This window comes from Corapipo altera, unplaced genomic scaffold, assembly GCF_003945725.1.
Source record: "Corapipo altera isolate COAL_440 unplaced genomic scaffold, ASM394572v1 69, whole genome shotgun sequence".
Taxonomy (NCBI): Eukaryota; Metazoa; Chordata; class Aves; order Passeriformes; family Pipridae; genus Corapipo; species Corapipo altera.
The window spans coordinates 3,371,111-3,397,099 of NW_020884908.1; the positions used below are offsets into that span (position 1 = coordinate 3,371,111).

General features: G+C 39.3%; 1 protein-coding gene across 2 annotated transcripts in view; it reads right to left on the bottom strand.

Annotated features, from left to right (window-relative positions):
• Window positions 1–25,989, bottom strand: part of ZNF827 (zinc finger protein 827) — a 105,922-nt gene that overhangs the window by 39,623 nt on the left and 40,310 nt on the right. For both annotated transcript variants that reach the window (XM_027652766.1, XM_027652765.1), the window contains exons 4-5: window positions 24,183–24,666; window positions 11,768–12,001 (exon numbers count right to left, since the gene is read on the bottom strand). In XM_027652766.1, the coding sequence (XP_027508567.1) occupies window positions 11,768–12,001; window positions 24,183–24,666 (718 nt within the window). The remainder of the gene's footprint in view (window positions 1–11,767; window positions 12,002–24,182; window positions 24,667–25,989) is intronic.

A 25,989-nucleotide genomic window follows, 5' to 3' on the forward strand; every position in this document is an offset into this window, starting at 1 on the left:
GCACATTCAGATAAGGAAACATTCAGATGAAATTGTATACGGGATTTATTAATTTTGCCTAAACATATACACATACTTCTGGTACTAGCTGAAATAGTGAAAACCTTCAGGAAAATCTCCTTCTTTTCACTCATGATTAGCACTAAATGGTCACTTACGTAGCCTCCACAGCTGGAGGAAAGGGAAAGTCTGAATTACTCAAACTTCCCGAGCCAGGAGGAAAAGGCACCCAGGAAAAGAGGCCACAGTAGAGGGCAGAGACAGATACACTGCAGCACACAGAGCCAGGGAAGCAGAGGGCTTGGATGCTGAGTGGATTAGTATGTGAGAGCAGTCTGGCCCTTGTCCAGACTGGGGAGATGTGATCAGCTCTATGACCATGGGCCAGCATGCTAACTGGTGCAGACAGGGGCTGGCCACCCCGAGAGCATCAGGTCACTGAGGGAGGGAGGCACTCTGCACAATGAGTTTTCTCAAATGGAAGTTTCCTTGTCATCGTCAAATTTTACTACTTTGAAGGCTCTGATATTAAAAAGAAAAAAAAAAGAGTACTGGTTTGTAAGAAAAAGCCTAAACACAAGCAGCATCACTGACTTTAGGTCAGTAAGGAGGGTGGGGGTGGGTTTCCACTAACTTCACTTGATCAGTTAATCTGTTGCTGCTCTGTTTTTCCTATCCTCTCTAACTCACATATGACTGTGTCAGCTGCACAGATCTTAATTTAAGTGTGAAAATTTCAAACACCACCAGGCCTTTTGTTTTCACTTACCCAATATTACAATGAATCTCAGAGGTACCAAAACACAGTTTGGTTATCCTCAATACCATCCTCAAGCTAGTCAACCAGTTGGTGTCATCTTTTATTCTCTAGTGATAGATGAACAGAATCCCTTTATCATGAAGGCATAAGTATTCTATCTAAAATTAAACTGATATGTGTCACCAAGTCCCTCTTCATTACCCTGGTTTATCCTTCTCCCTGAATTCCTGGTGTAGAGAAAAAGTGTTATTACTTCCTACAGCTCTTAAAAAAAAAAAAAAGAAGCCAGGAGATAAGAGCCACTTGGGTACGTTCCAGGAACAATTTACATGAAGTGCTTTCAATCTTTTCTTATGACATTTCTTGACCTTTAAAAGAAACACATAAACATTGATAAAAATCTTTACCTACCATCTACTATCCACAGATACATTTCAGACTTCAGAAATTTTTATAGGTAGAAATAACATATAATGCCTTTTTTTTTGGTACTGTTAAGCAGATTTTTTATTTTTCTTTATTTTATTTAAAGCTCCCATTAGTCTCTTATTACAAAACCACAGAACATTGCATCTGTGTTCAAAAGTGTAAAAATAGCATGCTGTGCATTGAAAGTGAACACAGAACAGCAAAGGAACCCATCAGGTAACGCTGTCAATCAAAAGCTCAGGTAACTCCGCAAACAAATGAGTTCTTCAGATGTCTGACAGACTGAGCTCTGCACCCAGCCGCCAAATTTAGGTGCAGAGTAAGCTGACCTCTGCTGCCCTCTCTGCTTTTAAAATATTCTTTCTATTTCTGTTCCTGTTCCACACAGTTTAATTCCCTGTACTGCAAATGCTTTTGTATCAGACAAACTGATACGACCCCAACTAAGGCAAGAGTCAAGCAACACCGGTGACCTTCTCTCCCTCATCATCAGTGAGCATTCACATGGCCCTCACTAAATCTACATATTTGATCATTTCCTTTGACCTTTATCTTCCCAGCTGTACCCTTTTGATGGAACAGAATGACTCTGCCAAATGTGAATTCTGTCATACTCCGATTCCCAAAAGCAAACACATACAGAGAAGATTGAAGGAGGGTTTCTGATAACTTTACAAGAGCTAATGAAAGGGAAACACAGTCAGTCTGTCCCACAAGCAGCATTCACAGGCATAAAACCCCACTGTGCTAGATTCTGTGCTGGTAAAGACCGTAATTAAGGTTATGCCCATACCCATCTCGCCATACAGGCAGACAAACTATAACTTCTTGAAGATTATGTTCCAGTCTGTGCTACAAGCTGTTCATGTGTGGAATAACATGATACCACTTATTTCCTTACATAGGTATCTCACATGGTCAAAGTCCAGCTAAAGTTTTTCAAGTGAAGGACAGGTACACCAAAAGGTCTTCTGGTTCAAAGAAAGAACATCGTGATATCTTTGACTTTCATAGCAGACATACTAAATGAGCTAGGTTAAATAATCTGCAATGCATCAGAATACAAAGTTAGTACATGATAGCCTCTTTTTTTCCTTCATGTCTAATTTTTATAATAGCACAGACTTGTAATTCCAAGGAAAAATCAGTGGGGTATAAAGACACAAGTAGTTCTGGAGTATCCAGATCATGATCTTCTAAACATGGTCTGCTACTCATTCAAAACTAACCTGGATGAAGCTCCAAACAACAGTACAGCAGTGCTGGGACAGTTCATCTGGCAAAAGATGAATTAAATCACCCACTATGTCTTTTTCTGCTGTTAACTTTGTAATACAAAAGTACCTTAACAAAATAAGAGAAAGTTATTTTATGCATGGATGTGCTTTCGTCAAGGCACAGAGATGCTATTTCTTTACAGAGCAGTATAACTTTTAATCAGCTGATTTATAAAAGCCTTAATGAACTTCACCCTATTCACATTGAGTGAGACAATTTTCCACATCAGCTATGAAAAATGGAGTACTGGACAGGTTTGTTCCAGGAGGAAGAGCAAGGAATCACAAAGTAGGGGTACCTGCTAACAAAAAAAAAAAAAAAAAAAAGCCGAACACAACAGAAACATTGAGCAATACTTGTGCTACCTAAAAGTTCAGGGTACAGCATTCACCCCTGAAGGTCTGACAGTGTCACTTCAATAAGGTGCAGCAGTAAGAGCACCTCTGAAATTTAGTCTTAGACAACACCCCTGTACAGCCTAAGACAGAAGCTGGCAAGTTTTAGAAAGAGCTTATTAAAGCTACTTCTCTCAGAGTTCAGACTACCACATCCAACCCAAAGTGTGCACAAGTCAGCAAAGTGTCCTTGTGGCAACCAAGGCCAACCATATTCCAGGCCACATTAGAAATCTGTAGCCACCAGGTAGAGGGAGGAGATTCTTGCCCTCTGTTCTGCACTTATGGGGCTGCATTTAGAGTGCTGTGTCCAATTTGGGGGTCCTCAGCACAGGACAGACACTGATATCCTGGAGCACGATCAGTGGAAGGCCACCAAGACAGTTAGAGGGCTGCTGCAAGACATAAGAAGAGAACAGCTAAGTGAACTGGGTTTGTTCAGCCTTAAGAAAACAACACTGAAGGGGACATTTACTGCTGTCAACAACTCTCTAAGGTATAAAGAGAAGGTACAGAGAAGCTAGAGTCAGACTTCTCTCAGAGGTGCACAGTGATAGTATGAATTGACAGACAAGTTGGAACATGGGGAATTCTGTCTATATATACAAGAAAAAAAAATCACTGTTGGGACAGTGAAATACCGGCCCACATTGCTGAGAAAGGTTGGGTTCTCCATTCTTGAACACATTCAAAACAGTAAGGCCCTCGGTAGCCTGCTCTTGTTGGATCTGCTTTGAGCAAAAGTCTGGATTAGATGAACCCTGGAAGTCCCCTCTAAACTAAATTAATTCATGAACCTTCAGCACTAAGTCAGTTGCAGGTTTATCTTGCTGAACTTTCAAAACCTCCAAGGAAGGGAAAGCTATAGCATCCTTGGGTAACACTTCTAATGTAGCACTAGAAATTTTTCTCTAGTCCACTCTGAACTTTCCAAGCTGCAGCTGGCAGCTGTCACCCCTTTCTTTACCATCTGCACTAGGGAGAAGAGTTTGACCCCACTGCTTTTCTGTTTCCTTCAAGTAGGTGCAGGTTGCGATTAGATTAGCCTTTAGTTCCCCTTTGCCTGACTGAACAGGTTCAGTTCCCTCAATGTCTCCCTGCACAGGAAAGACATGGACCTGGTCAGAAGGCTGGAACACCTCTCCTGTGAAGACAGGCTGGGAGAGCTGGGGTTGTTTACCCTGGAGAAGAGAAGGCCCCAGCAAGACCTCAAAGCAACTTTTCAGTACTTACAGTGGGTTTGTAAGAAAGATGAGGACAGACTGTTTAGCAGGGCCTGCTGCAACGGGAAAGGGGTCATGTTTTTAAACTAAAAGAGTGTAGATTCAGACTACATATAAGGAAGAAATTTTTTACATTATGACTGATGAAACATGGGAATGGGTTGCCCAGAGAGGTGGTGGATGCCCCATCCCTGGAGACATTCAAGGTCAGGTTGGACAGGACTCTGAGCAACCTGATCTGGCTGAAGATGTCCCTGCCCTTTGCTTAGGGGTTGAATTTGATGACCTTTAAAGGTCCCTTCCAACCCAGATCATTCTGTGATAGTCTGTGACCACTCACCTCTTCTAGAAAGGACACACTGAACACGCTCTTCTAATGCAGCACAGTCTGTTTTTCCCTTTGGGATGAAAGTCAAAAGCAAGTGCACAGATTTCAGAAAAAAAACCCCACAAGTCATGCAAGTAAATATGGTTTTTGCTGATACAACAGCTGTCCAATGACTTTCCTTTGTTGAAATCAAATGAATACTTGCTAAATCATTCATGCTTCTCCTCACCATTTTATTTAAAACTTCATCCTGCAACTAAAGTTCTAAGTTGCTCACATTTGCTGAAATGCCTATGAGCTTTACAAATCAACTTTATGAATCAACTTAGAAAAGAAAGCCTTTCCCATATGTCTCATAAATTGGACTCATGTACTAGTTTCCACAATGAAGCAGACAGGGGTAACTAGTGGGTCAACTTGTACCATCTTCAAAAGCTTTCAGTACGGAGAATCAGGCATTTTGTTATGCTAATTGTTCTGATTTGCTAGAAATAAACATGCCCTAAAACAGCTTAAATAAAACCTCAGAGGTAGGGAACAGTTGGCAAGCCCTGAAGGTTCTGCTACAGAGACACAACAAGTAACATCTGACGTTCCCTAGGGCGCTGTGCCTGACGCTTTATTTTGCTAGTATTTTTTTTTTCAAACTGCTGTTTTATATAAGATAATGTCAATGAATCAATGTAACAGGATCCTTCATTAAAAAAATAATCATAAAATGGCTTGTATTTGTTAAAGTGGAACCTCTGAACTCCCATGTTACAGAATTTTGCAGCTACAAGCTGTTTCACAGAAATACAAGCCAAGGAGAAAAAAAGGAGCAAATTAAAGCAATAGACTAATTAGAGTCGTGATACACATCTGCTGCTCTTTCAGTTTAAATGGTACAATTATGGTGCTTACGTGCAAGACCCTTACTTGCAGAACATGGCCAACCCCTCAAAACAGTTCAAGAAGAATTTGATAAAAAGTCAACATGTGCAGTGAATTCTTATTTTACAACTTGTTCCAATATATCCCAGTCTCACAGTTCAAGAGAACTCTAGTCCAGTATTCTGCAGCAAGCCGTACTTTTGCAGGGAGCCTGGCTCCAGTTTTCCTGTCTTTACATGCTGACTCTCCAAAGGCAAGGGGGGACTTCAAGAGGCCTTTGCGAACCCTGTGCCTCCACAATCACCTGACACTGAACAAAACTCACAGGCCCACTTTTCATAGCTCTGTGGCCACTCCCACCTGGCTCAACATCATCAAGGAATAGTAATAAAGTGAAGCACGGGGGGTGTGTGTGTGTTTAAACTTCTTAGTGACAATTCCTAAAAAGAAAATAAAATAAAACATAAAATAAATCTAGAATACCTAAAGAAGTGCATTTGAACCACATATACAATAATTTCTTATTATTCTAAATTATCTAATCTTTTAAATTAACATAGTTTTCATTAAGTGTCAAGGTTACCTTGACGTGGAAAAAAGGAAGATGAATTGAAGTAACTTAAAAGCACAGTATAGCTGTACTGAAATAAAAGATCAGCTTTGTTATGTTTGTTTTCCTGTGATACTTGTTTTGTGGATTTTTTAAGACCTATAGGATTAAAAAAAACCCACCAATTTAGACTTTGCAGACTTCCATACTTCCCAGCCTATACTTTTCCTGTGAAAGAGTAGTATTTTTTCACAGTTTTCCTGCTTTTGGGTTTAAACAGCAATGTTGTCATGAACATGGCAAAACCCATCAACAGGTAAGAATCTATTACTAGTTGAGTACTTTTGGGATTATGTTATACAGATGTCATGGAAAAGCCTGTTAAACTGAATGAACATTCTGTGGCCTGATACAAACTTCACGTGGTACAGCACTGGCAGGAGGGTTTCAAAAACTTGAAAAAAAAATCTGGAACATAACACATTGAATAATAAATCTAACTATCTAGAAACTTGTATCTTAGCCCATACTGTAGTGAAAACACAGCTTTGATCTGACCATTCACCATCAATTTCACGTTTCTGTTGGTTAAAAAAAACAAACCAAAAACAAACCCACAAAAAAAAGCCTCCCAAAACCAACAGCAACCACTTGGCCAGTAGCAGGATTTAATCCGGTAATGTGACTTGCCATGGTTTGCCATTTCTCTAGTTTCACCAAAAAAAGTCTTATTTTGAATCACACACTTCCACATTTACTTTTCTGAGTTTCTACAGAAGCACCTGCTACTGCCCAGATCTTCCTAATGAGACCAAGGAACAAAAGACTTCCCTGTATTTTCTCTCCACTGCCCATTATCAAGGCTTTCTAAGCAGGGATGAAAGCACTCTTGACAGCTCTCCTGCACTCCAGGTGCAGAGACTCTTCTGAGGTACCGATGACAGCCATCTCCAAAGACAACAGCCTAACTCCACACGAGCACTTCCCTGAACAGTCCCCAAATTTATGAAAAAGAAATACGTAGCAAGGTTAGTTTCTCTGTCTCTGATAACGCTCCCTGGTTAGCAGACTTTTAAAAGTCATACTGTTATTTAGTACCTCTGGAATTCTGTGCTGTTTTGACAGATACTTCTCAGACAGTCCTTCAATTCACTGTGGCCTAACGCACCATGTGTCATTTTCTGGGATGGGTATGGGATTAAGGTGTTCTGGCCTTCATTTTATATAGAATTGTACTATCATTCTTTTTGCTTTGTCTTATTATTTTTAAATAGACGTTCTAACCCCTGTGATTTCAGTTAAATATATGATATAGTGTCAAAAAAATTAACTACAAGGCATGAAACAGGAAATCAGCATAAATACTTTCAAGTAGATAATGGCTTAATCAAAAAAAGGCAAACACTCCCCACCCCACCCCCCTGGTAATAATCAGTTGTGCTGAAAGAGGAACTGTCATATAATTAGGTGATAATAAATGGAGTTGATCAAGAATGCTTTTGGAATCAATTGTAGGCAACATTTTACTTTGCGTGCTGAGGTCATGAAGTAAGTATGCACTAATTGCACCTGTTGATAACCCAAAATTAAGACATATTGTTGGTACTGGTCTACTACAAGCAGCACTGTGTGACCTGAGGACTGAAGTACAAAAAATCCAAAGGAACTAAATAGCACAAAGGTCATGCATTTTCTAGTGATAACAAGGATATGTGCAATACAGGGGGAGTTGACCAACTGAAAAAAGAGAGGAGGAAAACAAGCCGAGTTACTACTGAAATGCAAAATATGTCCTATTTGTGAAATGTATTCATCTGAACTAAAGGCAAGTGTAATTAAGACAAAATTCTAGGAAAGACAGGGACATCCTAATGTCAAGTTCAAGGTACCAGGGTAAAATACTCTTTATGAAGTGCTAGTACCTGGAATAGATTTTCACAGAATCATAGAATCAGCCAGGTTGGAAGGGACCTCTGAGATCACCAAGTCTAACCCTTGATCCACTACCACTGTGGTTACTACACTATGGCACTAAGTGCCACATCCAGTCTTATCTTAAAAACCTCCAGGGACGGTGAATCCACCACTTCCCTGGGCAGCCCAGTCCAATGTCTGACTACCCTCTCTGTAAAGAATTTCTTCCTAATATCTATTTTATACACTTCCACCTATGCATTCATTTTTGGACAAGAAGGCAAAACACTCTATGCTTCTGAAAGCTAATACATGCCCCAAACACATTAGCAGCATAACTCAACAGAAAATGAACTTTTAGGCTCAAACACTGGCACGTAAATGCAAATATTTATTTTAAATTTCAGTCTCCTCTTAAACCTACCTTTCAATTTACAAGACTGAGTGTATAAAACTGACCAGGTGTCACCGGGTACACCACTTCATTAAACATTTTGAGAAATAAATTAGCTTTTCCATGAAAGAGAACTGGTAAGAATGTAGAAAACAGATGTATCTGAAATATATTACTTTCATTTCTTATAATTGATTTTATGCAATGTTTAATATAAGGAATTCAAAAACTTGTAGGGATGGCACCCTTCCAGAGATGAGAGCAATTTGCCCCACTCCACTATCTCCTCAAATCTGTTTACCATTGGCTCTAGTCTCAGTCAAGACTTAGTAACAGACAGAATTCACAGCTCACCTTTGTACACTCATAGATATCATTTAGTAGTCATTTTATGTAAAATGTAGGTTGAAAGTCAGCACTGAGGCTCAAACTTTGCCTGCTAATCCCCAAATACCATTTCTTTCAAATGGGCATTTGATTTACTTTAAAAAGTAGTTTAGCTGTTGGGAAGTTTTGTTCTGACTACCTGGGTGGAAGTGGGTTCTGCCTACACCTGCTCAAGAGACGTTAGCCTTCTTAGCTTGGATAATCCTTTGGAAGAAATGTGAGTAGGTATCAGGTGATTAGGTATCAAGTCTGTGAACTGTGGGGTAGAAGACCTGAATCCAATCGGAACACAGTAGAGAAAAAGATGGTATAAAAGGGCATATACACCAAAGTAATATGTGAGGTAAGGGCCTGAACCTAAACACTGGTTGTGTGTTGCTAGAAGCCTGTAAGTGTCCCAAAAGCCCTTTAGCTTGAAAGAGAGAGCCATGTGTAGTAGAACTAAAATAGACAACTGTGTGTGATTTTCTTGTTTTTCTACATCTACTTCTACAATGACAACTAACAAATGTTCTGTTGATGTTCTACTACAGTAAAGTAAGTTTATTTTTCTAACTTTTCCTAGCTTTAGAATACTTTGAGTGGCTGACAAGTCCCTCCATTACACGTGCTGGTGATTTGAAGTCTACTTTACAGTATCCAGTAAATCAAATTAGGATCCAGAGCTCGAAAGCCCTTCCACTGCACTGTACAGCTAAGACCTGGCAACACAGTTTGGGAAAACAGATTTCCCAGTGAAAAATATAAATCAGCATATTCTTTACATGGAGGAGAGAGCAAGGTCTATGCCTAAATCCCAAGAGGCTCCCCTGGGGCTGAAACAATCAGCAATGCTCTTGCTCAGAGGATAACAGCAGCACATACATCAGGAGTGCAGAAAGCAAAATGCTATTATACTGGAAATCCCTTGCTGACTTTGTATGTGGTGCAGGTTTTTGTAATTAGCATTACACAGAAGAAAGTGAAAATAACAAAGGGGAGGTTCAGGTTGGACATCAGGAAGAATTCCTTCACGGATAGGGTTGTCAAGCACTGGAACAGGCTGCCCAAGGGAGTGGGCATCCATCCCTGGAGGTGTTCTAAAAACAACTGGACATGGTACTTAGCGCCATGGTCCAGTCTACAAGGTGGTGATCAGTCAATGGTTGGAGTGGATGATCTTGGTTGTCTTTTCCAGCCTAAATATTTCTGTGATCTTTAAGGTCCCTTCCAACCAAAAGCATTCTATGAAGAAGTGGCTTAATTGTTTAAGTTTTAAATCACCAAAACAGGCTGCAGAATTGCTTAAGATAAAGTGAGAAGGTCACAACAGTGACCTGCGAGTATTCGACCAGATAAAGATTAAATAACCCCAAAACCCAAAACACTAAAGAGGTTATTCATTTTAGATTTTCTTCATATATTTGTCCTACATTAAACTGCATCTTAGTATTTACCTCCTTTATAGTTTCTGCCTTATATGGTAATTCAGTATTTCAGGTAATTCAGTGGAAATTGAAAAACTGTATGTGATAAACTTCGTGTAACCCCACCCACTGGCTGATGCAGGAATACCAACTGCAGCAACACTGACTCAGTAAATCCTAGTCATTCTTCACCTTCTAACCTATAGATTCACCAAAAAGCCCACTGCCAGCAAAAACTGCTCAGTCACTAAGAGATTGTAAGAGAAATGTCACAGCAGCGTATTTCTTCCTACAGCCTTTGAAGTCTGGGAGGTCCCAACAGAAGGGACTGAAGACTTGATCAATATTTTACACATGCAAGATTTCACTCATACAAACAGATATTTAAGGCATAAATATTCTAACATAATAGCCAGTAATAAACCTATTTGAACACAGCCTCCGAATGCTGAATTCAAGATGCACAACCCAGAACCTTTATGTCTCTGAAGTACCCAAGAAAATGTTAAGTTACAGAGCTCTTTCTTTATAAAAATAGTTACCTAAATTTATATGCACCAAGCAAAATGGAGTCACAGGTTAGCATTCCTTAAGCTGCAAAGTTTTGTTACCAAAACACCACACTCAAACCAGTTACCAGCAGCAACAGTGAACTTTACCAATAACCAAATGTTTATTATTTGGGAGTCTGTGAAAAGTCTGGAAACTTCTGCTCTGATCAACTCTTGTACTTGCAAAGTATTTTTTGCATCATTAATACAAAAGGGTTACAAATCAATGATGCAAATTCTTCAAATTAAAGTGTGCAGGTATGAACAGGAGTGAATTAATTACATGTTTTTTGGGGAGATCCTGGTCAGTCAGAGTCTTTCAGATATACATTTGAGTCCAAATTCAATGTTTACAGGATCTAATCAAGACAAAGGTTTGACAAGGGTCTCAGAAGTTACTAAACTTGTAAGCATTTCCACTTGCACTTCTTGCATGACTTTGGCATAATAAGTTTTCGAGAATTCTGACTTAAAAACTAACAGATCCAGTTCAGGTGTGGAAGTACAAACCCATACTGCCAGGCTGACTGTCATGTCTTGGTCCTAAACATTGGTCTGTTAGAAGTTCAAAGCCTTTTTTGTCATTCACTTAACCTGTTCCCAGCAGCAATAATTCAACCCTTTTACTTTCCCTTAAATTTAAACCTCGATTCTGACAGTTACCTAAAGCATAATTAGCAGAACATACATTATTTGACTCCCTTCAGCTTTAACATTACCTCTGTGTGTACACATGCACACTGTCTACTTGTCTGGCAGAAGGATGTATCACCAAGGCAATGCAGGCAAGTTCAAGTGGTCTCTCTAAATGCAGAAAGCTGTCTCAGTTTATATCATTTTTTTAACAGTGTATCTTGTCATTTTGAGTACAAGATATTGTCAGAAGAAATAAAAGGCTTTAAAAGTCATGTTTTATAAAGCTCTGTCAGGTACAGTTCAGTACAGACACACACTCTTATAATGTTAATGAAGTGACACGTGAATAAATTGGTATTAACATGTTTTGGTACATTTTAAAAATTACAGCATCTGAAAGCTTTAAGGCATCATTTCTTTTGACTTATTCCATAGTCATTAATTTGAAAAACAGAGCAGAGATAATTAGATACTATAGTGACAGACCAGCATGCTTTATGTAAGTGCAACTGTGCAGACAGGCCTTTTCAACTGTTCCTTGACTTGCTACTAAAGTTAAACATACCTCCTTGCAAGGTAACCCTGTTAGCGCACATGAAAAAAAATAGTTAAGAAGTTCAACATTATTAAATTAAATATCTACCTGAGAGCTTCATGAGGAGCTCAGACGCTGCCTTGACTGACATGTCCTGCCTCATCACATTTGCCTGTGCTTCCTGTGGCTTGAGTTTCTCCTCAGGGATGTTTGGAGCTGAGGCTTCAGATTCTTGGCTGAACACATAGCTGGACTGAGACACGGCTGAACTTGCAGTTTCCTCATCCTTAGGCTCCTCTTTCACTTTAAAATTAGGAGTCAAAGGCTCTTTTTGATTTGCAGCTGTCAAGAGAAGGAAAGAAGTGAGACTTCAGGTAATGTATAATCCTGGAGCAGCAAGTAACAGGAAGAAACCATAACCTGAGAAGTGCTAGAGTAGGTACTGGAAGCAGTCATGTCAAACTCTTCAAAGATGCTTCAAGGGGTAAACAAACTTCTGCACCTTTTGTGCAAAGGGGCAGTTCTGGAACACAAAAACTGCATGTACCAAAGCTCATGAAAACATCTGCTCATCTCACTTTTTTGCCCCTTCTCCTCCTAAAAGCACTTCCCTGGTCCCATGGTTTGTAGGTCTTCTATAGGCTTGGTGGAAATTTAAAATATCATTTCACCTTATGTGAAGTAAATTTGGCAAAGCCCATGGGTATGACATATTAAGTTCTTAGAGCATGGAAAAGAGGCAAGAGATGAAGAGTAGAAAGACAGAAAATCTAAGAGGGGAGTAAAAGGGACAAGACAGCAAATTCTTAGGTCCTAAAAGTTGTTACGTTAAAAAAAGGAGCAGAGCGATTTTCAGAAGACAGTTCTGCACTATTTCAAGTTCTATACGCATAGAAAGAAAGAGAGTAAGTTTAAAATAATCCATTCAAATACGTCATGTAAGCAGCTCCACAGAGAAGGGTACAGAGACCTTGGGGGGCTGTTTAAAATCTACACACTGAGCAATGTTGTTCTTGAAGGGTCTTTCCAATAGCCCTCAACAACAGTAGATCCTTTGCACTGCATTTGGCTGAACAGATAAAACCAATTCCAGCTTTTAAACAACACTTCCAAGCCCAAGCAATATGAATTCACAGGCAGACCGCACAAAAAGCAGAAGGCTAAAGAACTTGCACTACATTTCAGCAGCTCTTCTCGTAATTTTGTATGTTTAACCATGAAGAGATACTTCTTCCCTGTCTCTTAGTGCCTTTTTCTCGATCAAAATATCACTTTGAATTCCCAGTAACACACCAGATGACATGTTCAGTGCCATAAACTTTGACGAGTTTACATCTTTCCCACCTCTCAAAAATTCTGTCTCCACAAACATGAAAGATAGAGCACTGGCCCCATTTTGTTATCTTTGTAAGCAAGCTCTCTCATAACTCACCTTACTACCTCTCCTACATATTTCCCTCCTTCCATATGTCAGTCCCCTGCCTATCCTCATGTCTCTTGCCTATGATCTCTGTCAAATCTCACTTGGACCATGTAAGAAGGATGTACCCAGTTGCCCCTCGTATGGGCTGGACCAGGGCATTAGAAGCCCATGTGCATCACTGCCTGATGCAGAGATCTGTTTGTTATACAAACCCATTACATGGACAGAGAAAGCCTGGCATATAACAGGGATGATAACATCCAACTGAAGGGGCAAGGAACTAACACATCAAATAAACCCAGCAAAACCGGGCAACATTTACCAAGGACTTAAGTCCTTGGTCTAGTTTCTCCTCCACTTCACTACTTCTCAGTCTCTTGACTCTTTTGGTTTATTTCCTCAGATATTCTCTTTCTCATCAGTTCCCCCAAGAGAACTCCTAGAGAACCTGAATTCCTGCATCCCACTGTGAAGTGCTCAGCATTTCCCAGAGACCTGAACCCTAAAATATGAGGTGCAATTCCCATCTTTATCAGAGCTAGACACTTACATTTGTTACTTTAAGCTTTATTCATTTTCACATAGTCCATTTTTTGTGGTTTTCTGGTGTTTGCATTTTTTGTTTGGGTTTTTTTTGGTGTTTGTTGTTTTGTTGTTGTTTTTTTTTTTTGTTTTGGTTTTGGTTTTTTTTAATGATTTTTAAAGCTACTATATTACCCTATAACATAACACATTTTTTCAGTTTATATTGCAGAGTTGTTTGATTTTCCTCCTTTCTTGTTGGCTGGCAAGCCATTACCAAAGAACAGGATTAAAGCAAATGGTATAAAGAGGATACACACAAGCAACATGTACATACACATTGGTTCTATTCACTGCTTCAGAAATTAAATTACCTCATATGTGTAATTTTTAACATGACCTATAGGCACTTTTACCAGTATTAAGAATTGCACTTCCCCCTTATTTAAAAAAAAAAAAGGAGCAAAAGCAGAAATATGAACCATTAAAGCATGCTTTAACCCATAAAAATACAGGTTAAAGCTCTCAATTCAATCTTAGCTTTACCAAGGTACTAACAAAAAAATTTCATCTATCTTCTTTATCCAGGCCTCAGTCTATTCTGGGGTTTGACCTGGGGTGATGAATGGTCACCAAAAAAAAGACCCAAACCTTCTATGCCAAATTACCTTCTGCTTTCCTTCACTTTTAAATCATGCCACTGCAGCTGCTACTGATATGAAAAATATCTGAGTGCACATGATTGGGAGCATTCTGCCTGAACTTTCAGAGAACATGGAGGAAAATAAAATATCCTTTGAATTTAAATTCTGAATAAAAATTTTGAATTTTGAACTGTCCCAGAAAATAAAAGAATTCCAAGTGAGGAGATAAATACAACCCAGTGAGAACAATCATTAACCTGTGGATCCAGCCTTGTCTCTGCCCATGAACCAGGGCAGAAAATGAACCAGGTAGAGGAAGTACTATAGACCAGGTCAGAATACTCTCTTACCATTTAAAATACAGAGGTGATATTAAACTCACATATGCAGATCAGTGTAAGTTTACAACAATACACTATGGGCCATTATAAGACAGCTTTAGAACAATGTAAAAACATCCACACACAAATACAACCACTGTAACAGAACTCACATAAAATCACAGACTTAAACTAGGAACTTTTTTCAAGAGTCAGGCAGTATAATGTGCAGTGGCAAATGCTTACTGGATTATTCGGCCTCGAGAAGGAGGATCAAAAGGGGTGCTTTTGGAAGAAATTAGCATTTATTAAACTCTCTTATCACCACGCGACAACTCAGCAGCCGACTTGACCCAATTCAAGGGCAAGTGTAAAGTGGTGCCTCTATGCTCTTCATCCCATCCCATCCATAAAGAGCATCTTCAAACCCTCCTAAGACAAAGCCAAGTTTCAATAACTCAGAGAACCAGAAATTCAAGGTAGATCATAGCAGAGTTTAAATAATTTAGTGATAGTGACACATCCAGAATGACTTGAACACCAACTTTCCTTCCTTTCCTACGTCCCCCTTTCCCTACCCCATACACGAGTTCTCCTACTATGACAGCACGTGCTGCTATAAGCCACTGCTTCCTCACACTTCTGAGCCATCACCCAGGATAACAAGGATACAATTATGTTGAAAACAAGTCTACCAGCATGGCATCAGACAATCTAAGTGAGCTCTTCGTGAGATATGTACACTGTCACCTATGTGTGTCACCTATGACAAATACGAAACAAGGTCAGGGTCCCACAGTCCAGAGGAAGCTCTGAAGATGTGCATTTGGCAGGGCTACATGAAGGGGGAAAGAATCCCAGACTATTGTTCTTACCTATGTTCCTGATTCTGCCTACTCTAGCTGCTCTGTTTTGGACAGAAGAGGGAATGAATAAATTAGGAAAGTTCTATTTCTTTAATTAACCAGCAGCACATTCCTCGAATTGACCATGTTTTCAAAAAATCAAACATTTTAACTGTAGATTAAACATTTTAATTGTAGATAAATCACTGAGCTTCATTTTTCTTCCCCCAGAAAATAAAAACAAAATCAGACAACTACTGGGTCAGTTTCAACCCAATGGCTACAATTAATAGGGTTTTTGTTCTAAAGTAGGTTCTAATGTAAGGGAAACCTAAAATAGAAGGACATGTAAAGAAAGGGGATGTTGTCCAGTCTATCAGATCCGTACATTAAACCTAGAGGGAAAACTAAACACCACACAAAACAAAAAAAACCCAAATAAGCCCCTAAGCAACAAAAGTCCCCACCACTCTTGCCTCTCTCCCATCTTGGATCCACAACTATGGACAAAATTGCTAACACATGGGATATAGCAACTATGATGCATCCACTAGTCATATTAGGCAAAACACTAAACAGATGTAAGAAAAAACATTGCAAATAAGAGAAATAAAAGTTTACTATGACCAGATTTTAAAAAAAAAACCATGATTGAGGAATGTTTAAAAAAATTAGAACTAGACAAGAACTAAAAAGATTATGCTGAAGACTAATAAAGTAATGTGAATGACAAAATTATTACTCCCCAGAAGGAACAGTATCTTCTATCTACATACAAAAATGGATACACATACAAATATTTAAACTTGTATTTAATTTACATTCATTCTGAACAGCAATGAGAACAGAATGAAGGATGTGTTGCCTGCAGACTGAATCAAAAAAACCCAGCAATTTAATTTTGAAATACATAGCAAGTTAAAAAAACAAACCCACCCAGCAAATGCAACCAACAGGCAGCAGTCTCTCAAGCAGGGTTGATAATGCTCCACTTGTTCCATTCCATATCCAGAAAAAACATAGATCAAAGAATATTCCAGACTGCTGATTTTTATCTTCCTGGCAACTGGAATCATTTGAGCCATTTGGCAAAAGTAGATGATGAAAGTTACACCACTTTCCTCAAACTGCCAAATGCCACAAGAAAAGCTTTGGGCATCTGCCACTAATCTGAAACACTCTGATAGAAGCTGCTAACTGCATCAGTCCACTTACAAGGATTTCTAAATGCTCAAAACATTTAAAATTGAAAGGGCAAAAATGGGCTGATTACTGCAAGCTCAGTATTACAAGTCACAACCAGCACGGAGTTGGTCACTATTCCATCTGTCTGAGCAAAGAACACAAGAAAGAAAACAGCATCCACAACAAAAATGCTGCCACACAATAGAGGCCATGAGGTAAAGCATCTATACAGTCTGGATCAAAAGGAACTGTGAGGAAAATGTGTGTGCAACAGTACATCGCTGCACCATCATGTTATTTTACCAGTGATGCCTGACTACAGCTACACAGATGAGAGAGCAGGGCAGTCATGGCTGAGGGAAAAGGGAAACTGAGGACACATTCCAAAGGTACTGCAAACTGAACTGGTCTCCTTGAGATTTTCCTCAGAGCCAGTATGGCAAGAGAACCATGGTATGACTTCTACCTGAGGAAGAAAGGGCAGTGTTTTATCCAGGTCTTACTGGAGTTAGAGAATCTAAATGACAAAAAACCTTCCATTCCAGATGGTAAGTTGTGAGTTGGGGTGGTTAAGAGAAACCAAGGACCTTTGACAGATCAGTTCTGCAGTATTTGGAAGACACAGGTCCCCGACAGTGGGTATCGCATCATCCTGAAGGCAGCTGTGGTCAATAAAGGGTATGACTTGGGTCATCTACTGTTTTCTTTCTAGTAATTGAAATGTGCAGGTGGGTATTGGAATTCTGCAAGGAGACTATGGCTCATATTTGATGACATTCAAGAACTGAGGAAGGGGTACAAACACTGCAGAAGCAGCCACTGGTGAAAGAATTGCTTTGCAAGAAAAATCTATGGAATTGGAACCTGTTAGAGAATCTCCAGACTAAAATCCAATTAGGCTGATATATTATGCTCAACTTATTAAACACAGAGGCTGTATACACTAAGTGGCCCAAAAAGAGAAATACTGTTCTAGCAGGCCAGTCTAGCTGGGCTCTTTTTAGCACCTTGTGCCCTGCAGTATTCATCTGTGCCAGAGCACCTCATGTTACCTAACCGTCCTGGGAATTCTAAATCAATTACACCTCAGTTTTAAAGCCCTCTACTCTGCCCTCAGCCAAACAAAGTAACCTATAGGGCTATAAGGAACAGGATGGGTATTATCAATGAAAAAGCTACTTATGACTCAAGGGCGCTCAGCATTACCAAGTTTCTTTTTATCAATGCAGTGGAACGTCAGAATAGACAATCATAAATATAATGATGCCGTGACTTGATAGCCCTAGGCTTCCAGAGAGCACTTAAAATATGAGATCTTTCAAACCATCTTGCTTAAGTATGTTAAAAATTGTAAGCAGGGGTTAAGAATAGGGCAGCTAACTATCCTGATTTTCTCTAAAGCTGCTCTGTATTTAGGGAGCGGGAGTCAAGCAAAATGAGACACAGCATTGGAGAATGACCAATGGTGGAATTAGGCAAATTGCTAAGGCACCTGTAGGACCTCACATCCCTCCATGCCCCAAGATGTCTGTTATACAGCTAAAGTCCCACAGGCTAAACAAGGTTGTAATCTCTGCCAGCCCATCTTCTCCTTTCCAGGTAAAAATCAAAACAGCAGCAGAATAGGTAAAATTCTGGGAAAGCTGGAGAAAAGAGATGGAGGACAGTGAAAGGAGCAAAAGGAAATCTGTTGCTGATAGGAAAGAATTGCTTGCAATATGGAAATGTCTTCTCTCTACAAAGGAACAGAAACAGAGGCGAGAAACACCAGGAGACTGACCTTGATATTTACTTAAGAAAACAAAAAAACAAAACAAACAATGAGAGGTAATTGAACTAACAGTCTTTTCAATTCCCATTTTGGATAGATGTGAGAGAAAGGCTCATGAGCTCAGACTTCTGCCCAGAGTAATGGTGTAATCAGGGAAGCAAAAGAGCCATCAGTCTAGTCTAGTCTTATACTCCAAGTGTAAGAGTGTAAAGAGATTATAAGGGTGGTGATATATCAGTAGCAAAGTTTAGTACAAGCTTTGATTTGTCCAGGTTGCAAGTAGCTGTGCTATTACCCCTTCACAATTTTATTTTTAATTAAAGGTCTATATGGAAATTACTCAAATGTGAACCTGGAGACACACTTCAAAGAGAGATCTTCATGACATCAGGAGTATTTGCATTGACAGCAGCTTTACGGAATTCACAGTATTTTTAAATTAAGGACATGGCTCAACAATTGCCAGTCCTGGGCACTTACATATTCTAATTGAAATTTTACATTCTGGCATAAACTATGAAACCTAAATATAGGCAGCAGTCTTTTCTTTGGAACTTGCAACACAAATACATCAATTATGACAATTTTATTGGACATGCTTTTATTTTATTAAAAAGAGCTCTTTGAAGAGTTCAAGCCAGTCAGTTCAGTACTGTCAATGGCAAATACTAAAACATTTCAAATTACTTGTGTTACCTTTCAGGAATGCAGCAATTTTCAAGAGTCAAACAGGACAAATAATCCAAGTGATTACTTAGCTTAACTACTAATACGTTGTATGTAGCTGTCTAGCTGTCTGATGTCTTACTCTTTCATTATTCCATTAATGGAATCAGCTAATAAAACAGGAATGCAAAGTCCCAATACTTTGGACAGTCACCAAAGTCCCACGATGGCATGGTTTTCCAAAATAAAGATTTGACTTCTCATAAGACAGTGACAGCAGATATGATTTCGGGAGGAAACATATTTTCTCATTTGTTTAACATGGCCAGCCCCAAATCCTCAGCATGTTAGCTCCTTCCTCCTCTCTTTTTTAAAGTTCTTCCACGCGAGTAACTTGGGGAACATAAAAAGAACGCCAGAAGCAGGGCCCACTTGATAACACTTCAAAAGATGAAGAGACATACTTTCCAGAGTAATACACTTGTTTAACACAGAGTGGTGGGGGAGAGAGGTCAGCAGTGAAGTATGTGTTACAATTATTGTTTCCACACAGAATCCCTTTGAGAGCAATAGTGCAAGAATCCCATTCATTTTGTTGGGATTCATTTATTTTCAAATGTTAAAAGTAACTGCAGCACATAACACAGGCACAATAATAACACCACTAGGGTACACTGACCATTGTAATTTGGATCATTGTGAAAGACACTTTTTTTATTACAAAAAAAACCCCAAGCCTTAAAAGTGGGTGGAAGGACATCAGTATTTAAAGAGATGGGTTGTATAATGTCTGCCATTGAAACCTTTGAAACAGGAAAAGCAAATACTCTTCAAATTAAGATATGAATGCTGTTACAAAGTTTCAATATGGAATTAATGGACTGGGGGAAGAAAACATTCTGGCAAAGCACTGATATCGCAAAGTACTCGGGTAACTTAAAGCCATGTAAGCAGCTCTACTGAAATAAGAGAGGGAAGATTTGAACGTAAAAACATGTCCATGCTTAAATATTCCTCTGTATATATGTTCAGTCATCTGCTAATTCCCTTTACAAACAAATTTAAATAAAATTTCAGAGAACTCTTTTAAATTTCTTGTGAATTTGAAAACCTCTCCTAATTTAAACTAGGACCTGGAGAATGGAATCTGGAAAAAAAATAAATCAAGATTTGTTTTAACTTTTAGATTTACATTTGGTGATTTGTGTTATGCCTTATTTCATAAAACATGTAATTACATATCTTTCTGGCAAGCAATGGTACAGAATTGGGGATGAAGGGGTCTCAAAAGGTCACTCACACCAGTATTTCTCAACCTTTTTAAATCTAAAGCTCCCCTAACCCTTTCTGAACATGTTTTTAAATTTGTCCAGTGGCAGAGATGCCTCAGTCTCTCCAGCCAAACTATCACAGAGGTTTAAATAGCTTAACTGTGGAAAGACTTTCCTAATGCTACCTTAAAACTTACAGCAATATAATCCTCTTAATTTTTGTCCTAATTATGATGATTTTATGATTAATTACAATAATTTCCATTCTCCTGGAAACTGTGCTAAGGCACATAGGAAACAAAGAGGTGATAAGTGACAAACCCACATAGCTTAACTAAGGGAAAAATAACGCCTGATGAATTTGGTGGCCTTCTATGACAGGGTTAAGCATTGGTGGATATGGGTGGATAGACATCATCTGCCTACATCTGTCTGCAGGGAAGCCAGAGAGGGACTGTTCATCAGGAACTGTAGTGACAGGACAAGGAGTAACGGGTTCAAACGGAAAGAGGGGAAATTTAGGTTCAATATACAGAAGAAATTCTTTACAGTGAGGGTGGTCAGGCACTGGAAGAGGTTGCCCAGAGAAGTTGTGGACGTCCCATCCCTGGCAGTTTTCAAGGCCACATTGGATGGGGCTTTGAGAAATGTGGTCTAGTCAGAGGTGTCCCTGCCCCATGGCACGGGGGTTGGGACTAGGTTATCTTTAAGGTCTTTTCCGACCCAAATAATTCTATGGTTCTATGATGAATCATCAACAGATTATTTCCTTCTCCCTATGACAAACATTTTAATGCATTAAAGGCTCATTAATGACTCTCCTTAGTCTTCTCTATGGGCTTCACAGACTACTCCCTTTTAGCCCTCCTCATTGGACATGTTTTCTAAACTTCCCAGTCATTTCCACTGTATCCTTTTAAATCTCTCTATCTATCTGCACTCTTTATAAGCTATAGTGCCAAAACCTTGGACTTCAGCAAGACTGAGAAGAACAGGACGGTTTCCCCCTTCTTTGAGGTTATTTCTCTATTGTACTCCAGTACAATTATGCCCTTTTTAGCACCAGTATGGTGCTGTTAACTCCTGTTCCTTTCCCACAGAACTGTTACCTAGACAGTTGTTCCTGGTCTTGTGTTTGTGCAACTGTTTGTTGAATAGCTGCACATTTTTCACAGATCTCTTTTGACTGCAACTCTTCTCTTTTGACTGTGGAATATTTTCAATGACTGTTTTCCAACCATCTGACATCTGCTTCATCTAGACTAGAGAGGTGCTGCACTGCACACTCAGAAATAATACTGAGAGTCAAGATTATACACATGCTTATTAAGATTCAGTTTTAAAATTCCCAACACTTAATAAACACCAATTTTGTACCTTCTCTCACCCTCGGTGTGCCAGTTAAACTTTTGGAAACTGGAACTCAGGTCTGAAGGGAGACAAGCGCTCCTCTGAGTCACACACTTGGAAAAAGCAGAGGCTGAAACTGCACAGAAATGAGAACCAACAGGCCCCCTCCAAGAAGAAGAACAATAAGCACTGGCAAGCAAAAATAAACGTTCATTTAAACCATCAATATTCAATATGAATAAATGCCAAATTCTAAAAGTCTGTGTATCTGTCTGCTGCTTCTTTCTTAGCCACAAGGCCTGTCAGAGAAGAAAATTAGATTGTTTTGACATAATTTGGTCTCACAAATCTGTGCTGGCTGTTACAATTGGCATATACAATTTGAGATGTCAAAAGATTTATATCATTGGAAAGGTAGGGCAAATAATTGAAGCTGTGATGGGCCTAACAAGACTGTGGTAATAAAGAAATCACTCAAAGGAACTTCGTTCAGCACAGCAAACCGTCAAAATGCAGCTAATACTTAACCAACTTGCTAAAAGAGAATTACTTCTCCTCTAAATTTATGCACGCTATATGGAGGAAAGCATGCAGTAAACGTATGTAACAAAATAAATCTCAGAAGAAAAGAAATTCCTTTCCTTTAGACATTGCTCTTCTTGTGTAGCAAACTTTGTGACTGGCAGCACATTTTAATCCAAATATGCGGACATACAAAATTACACATACATCTCGCTCCCCCAGTGACTTTGTAACATGTTGCTAGGTAACAGTGCATACAAGTCAGGTTTGAAGACCTTTAGTAAGTCACCATAAAATAACTGCATAGGCCTTTTGCATGAATAACGTACATTATGTGTCCTTTTTCTGATGCCAATAGATCAGACATTGAAAACACGACCGTCTGCCAAACTGTAAACAGCTTCCCATCAACTGCTACACGAAAAGCAGCACACCAAAATGTTGTATGTTTTCTCAGCTTTCAGGCTTTCTCCGCCCCCCCTCCTGCTTTCTGCTACATGCAGCCATCATGAGCACTACCATCTCCAGGTCAGTACTACTTATGTGCAGGAGCCACTTCGTGCACAGCAACCCAAATCTAAAGATTGACACCAGAACAACCCCGTGTGTGGGACATATCTTAGACAATGCGAAACGGATTTCATATAGAGGCCAAATTTGAAACTTAAGTAAAAAAATGTACAAGCAAATCAAAACAGACTCATCCTGCCCGCTTTTTGTTAGTCATAGCAATAAATTATATCAATGGATTATTAAATTTTTGTTTTAAAGGGCGGGTTCTATGGCTTCTTCCAACCCACACAGCAAACCATTTGTGCCAGCCCAATTCAACTCCTGCTTGCCTTTAGCTCTTTTCTGTTTTCCAGCTTGGCTCCATGAAGCCTCAGTCTTGATTTTTTGTGTTTACCCATTGTACTCAATTCCTCACAGAACTGTGATCCCAGAGGTATAAAAGTCTGGGCAGATGAGGACTGTAAGCCTCATCTAAATAAATGGCTGTGGTTCCACCAAGGCAATGGCATTAAGACAGAGCTAATTCCATAGTTTACGTGACAAAAAAATTTGCTAAAATGTAACTTACTTTCCATTTAAAAGAGAAAGGTGACTAATTATTCTCTATTGAAAAGATTATCTTCTATCTCCAAAGTCTAAAACTTGCCCTAGGAACTGACCTCTCCTTGTGAAACAGAACTTTCTTCAGCAACATTTTTCCTGATTTCCTTCTCTTTAAAAATTCAAGGCCAATTTTGAAAAACTTTGGTATACAGCACCTCCCCAGTATATCAACAGTCCTGAAGTATTCAGTCATATCAATAGAAGAGCACATAAAATATAATAGATTCACCCTAAACACATCCTCCACTTCAGAATCTCACATATGAATATCATTCCTACAGCAATAATCTGACAGTAAAAAAACCGGTAAACACATGCTTTGCATTAGAAAGGGATTTCTATTAAAATAATAAAAAAATTAAAAGCTGTTAATGAATCTGGGACCACTCTTTTAAAAAAAGGAGTTAATAACCAAGAAATGCAATAACACTCATACTTCATACGTATTTATTACTTAGACCTCAAATACTACCCTGAAAGGAAGGTGACCAATACTTTATAGATCCTTTTTAACAGGGGTGTAAAGGCAGAGAACTTAAGAGCTGAATATTCAAACCACTGTGATTTCAAACCAGAACTGCAGGTATTGAGCATACCTTAAAAACACACCAAATGAGATTTGCCAAGGTAATTGTCAATGAACTTCAAAGCATGGATAAAAAGTTCTCACTCCCAATCCCAGCAACTAAACAGCAAAATCACTCTCTTTTCTCACTGTTTCCCCTCCTCCCCCCATCATGCACCTCTCCTATCAAAAGAAATAAGAAATTTTAAATTAAGAAGCTAAAAGGTTACCCTCCTTGCAATTCTGTGACTTAGCAAACCCAAGGCAAAGTGTTTCTTAGCCCGTGAAGGAGCAGCTGATGCTGCCGCTTGCTGCTAAATTACCTGACAGCTTCATAAGAAAATCTGATGCCATCTTGACAGAGATGTCTTGGCTGAATAGTGCTGATGCTGTGTTGGCCACAAAGTCAGAGGAGTCTTTCAGCTTTGTGTTGTTGGGGGCTCTGTCAACAGTGCTAAGAGCAAAAGGTGCAGCTGAGACACCACTGTCGTCTTTGGGCTCTTCTTTCACTAGTAAAGGTGGAACACCCCCACCAGGCTGCCCAGCCACATCAGGTGTTTTAGATACAGATGCTGATCCCGTGAGGTCAGGTCCACCTCCTTCCCTCTGTGGTCCCGGGCAGGAGTCACTGTTTAGCTGTGGTGACCCCTTCACCTCAGTTTCTGGTATTTCCTCCTTCACTTTAGATTCTGTCCTGAGGAAATGTTGATGGCAACGCATATGGAGTTTCAGGCTGAAGTGGCGGGAGGAGGTAAAAGGGCAAAGCTGGCATTGAAAGGTCTCACCCCTGTCTTGGTGCTGATGAACCTGGTTCAAGAGGTGAAAGATAAAAGCATGTGTTAAGCAAAACAGATTAATAGCATTGTAGAAATCTCAACTCTACATTTTCCATGCTATTTTAAATAAAAAAGAAGATGCTAACTAATGAGTCAACTCTTCATTCTGAGCACTTGGAAAGCAGTCAGGCACTAAGAACAGTAGGATTCTTTCACATGTAAGTCAAAGAACACAAACATCAGGCTCAACTGAAAACAGAAAAATCAGGAACATCTGTTTCTGCAGCTTGGAAATGATGAAGTCTGCTTTGGATCAAACAGTCCTTACAACCAGATCCTGATGACCTGTTAGTACATAAAGACTTCCAAACTGTAACTAGTAGCTTTCTTGATTAAAAAACAAACATCATTCTTTGCAACCTCACAAATAAAAATTGTTCAGAGCAACCCAACAAAAAAAACCAAACCAACCTGCATAGCAATGTCTTTCACTGATTTATGTATCATTAGGGTAAAAACACAGCACCTGGCAATACCAAGGAGTTACTGAAATAGTTTGCTGCAAATTAATTCTACCAGAAAATAAACTGCTCTGTTATGATAAAATACAAACATAAAATATGGTGTTTGCAATTTATTCTAACAGTCTATTAAGAATCACAGTTAATCTTACTGTCCTCATACTCTGACTGCAGGCTCTTTCTCACAGAGCCTGCATGCTCCAGTATGAACACAATGCCTAGTATCCTAGGTACTAGGTTTGATCCTGATTACCTTTTAAAGAGAACTCCATCCACCCATATGTAATGGCTAACACATTACACGAGCAGATGCACTCAAACTATATAAGTTACATACACATAATTATACAATTTCTTGTTTAATACAGTACTCGTTACAGGAAAGGAACAACTGAGCCCAGAGTAATAGCAGCAGTTCTATCGAAAAGTTTTTTCACTGTGACCTCACAAATAAATTTTAAATCCTTACAGTGGCATTCCAGGCTAGACCCTGCAAAAAGACTGGCAAATATATACATTTGTTCCTTACTAATTGATGAACACGTGATCAGGGCAAACTGGCACCAGACTGAGTTTTCACTTGTGACTCGAGTTGGTTGGAAACATTTCAGTGAGACAGATTTCTGTTGGAAAATGGCAATTTGTTGTAAGCAAAATATTCCACCTGAAACATGGAAAGGTTTGATGAACTCTTGGCAAACGAGGCGTGATTCCCCTACCCTACTGAGTGGCACCCTTTCCCTTGCTCCCTGGGCTTGGCTCAGTAGCAGCCAGCTGTGCCAGGGATCCAAGACTTGCTGCTACAATTTGGGAATCCAAAAGCCCTGAGAGCT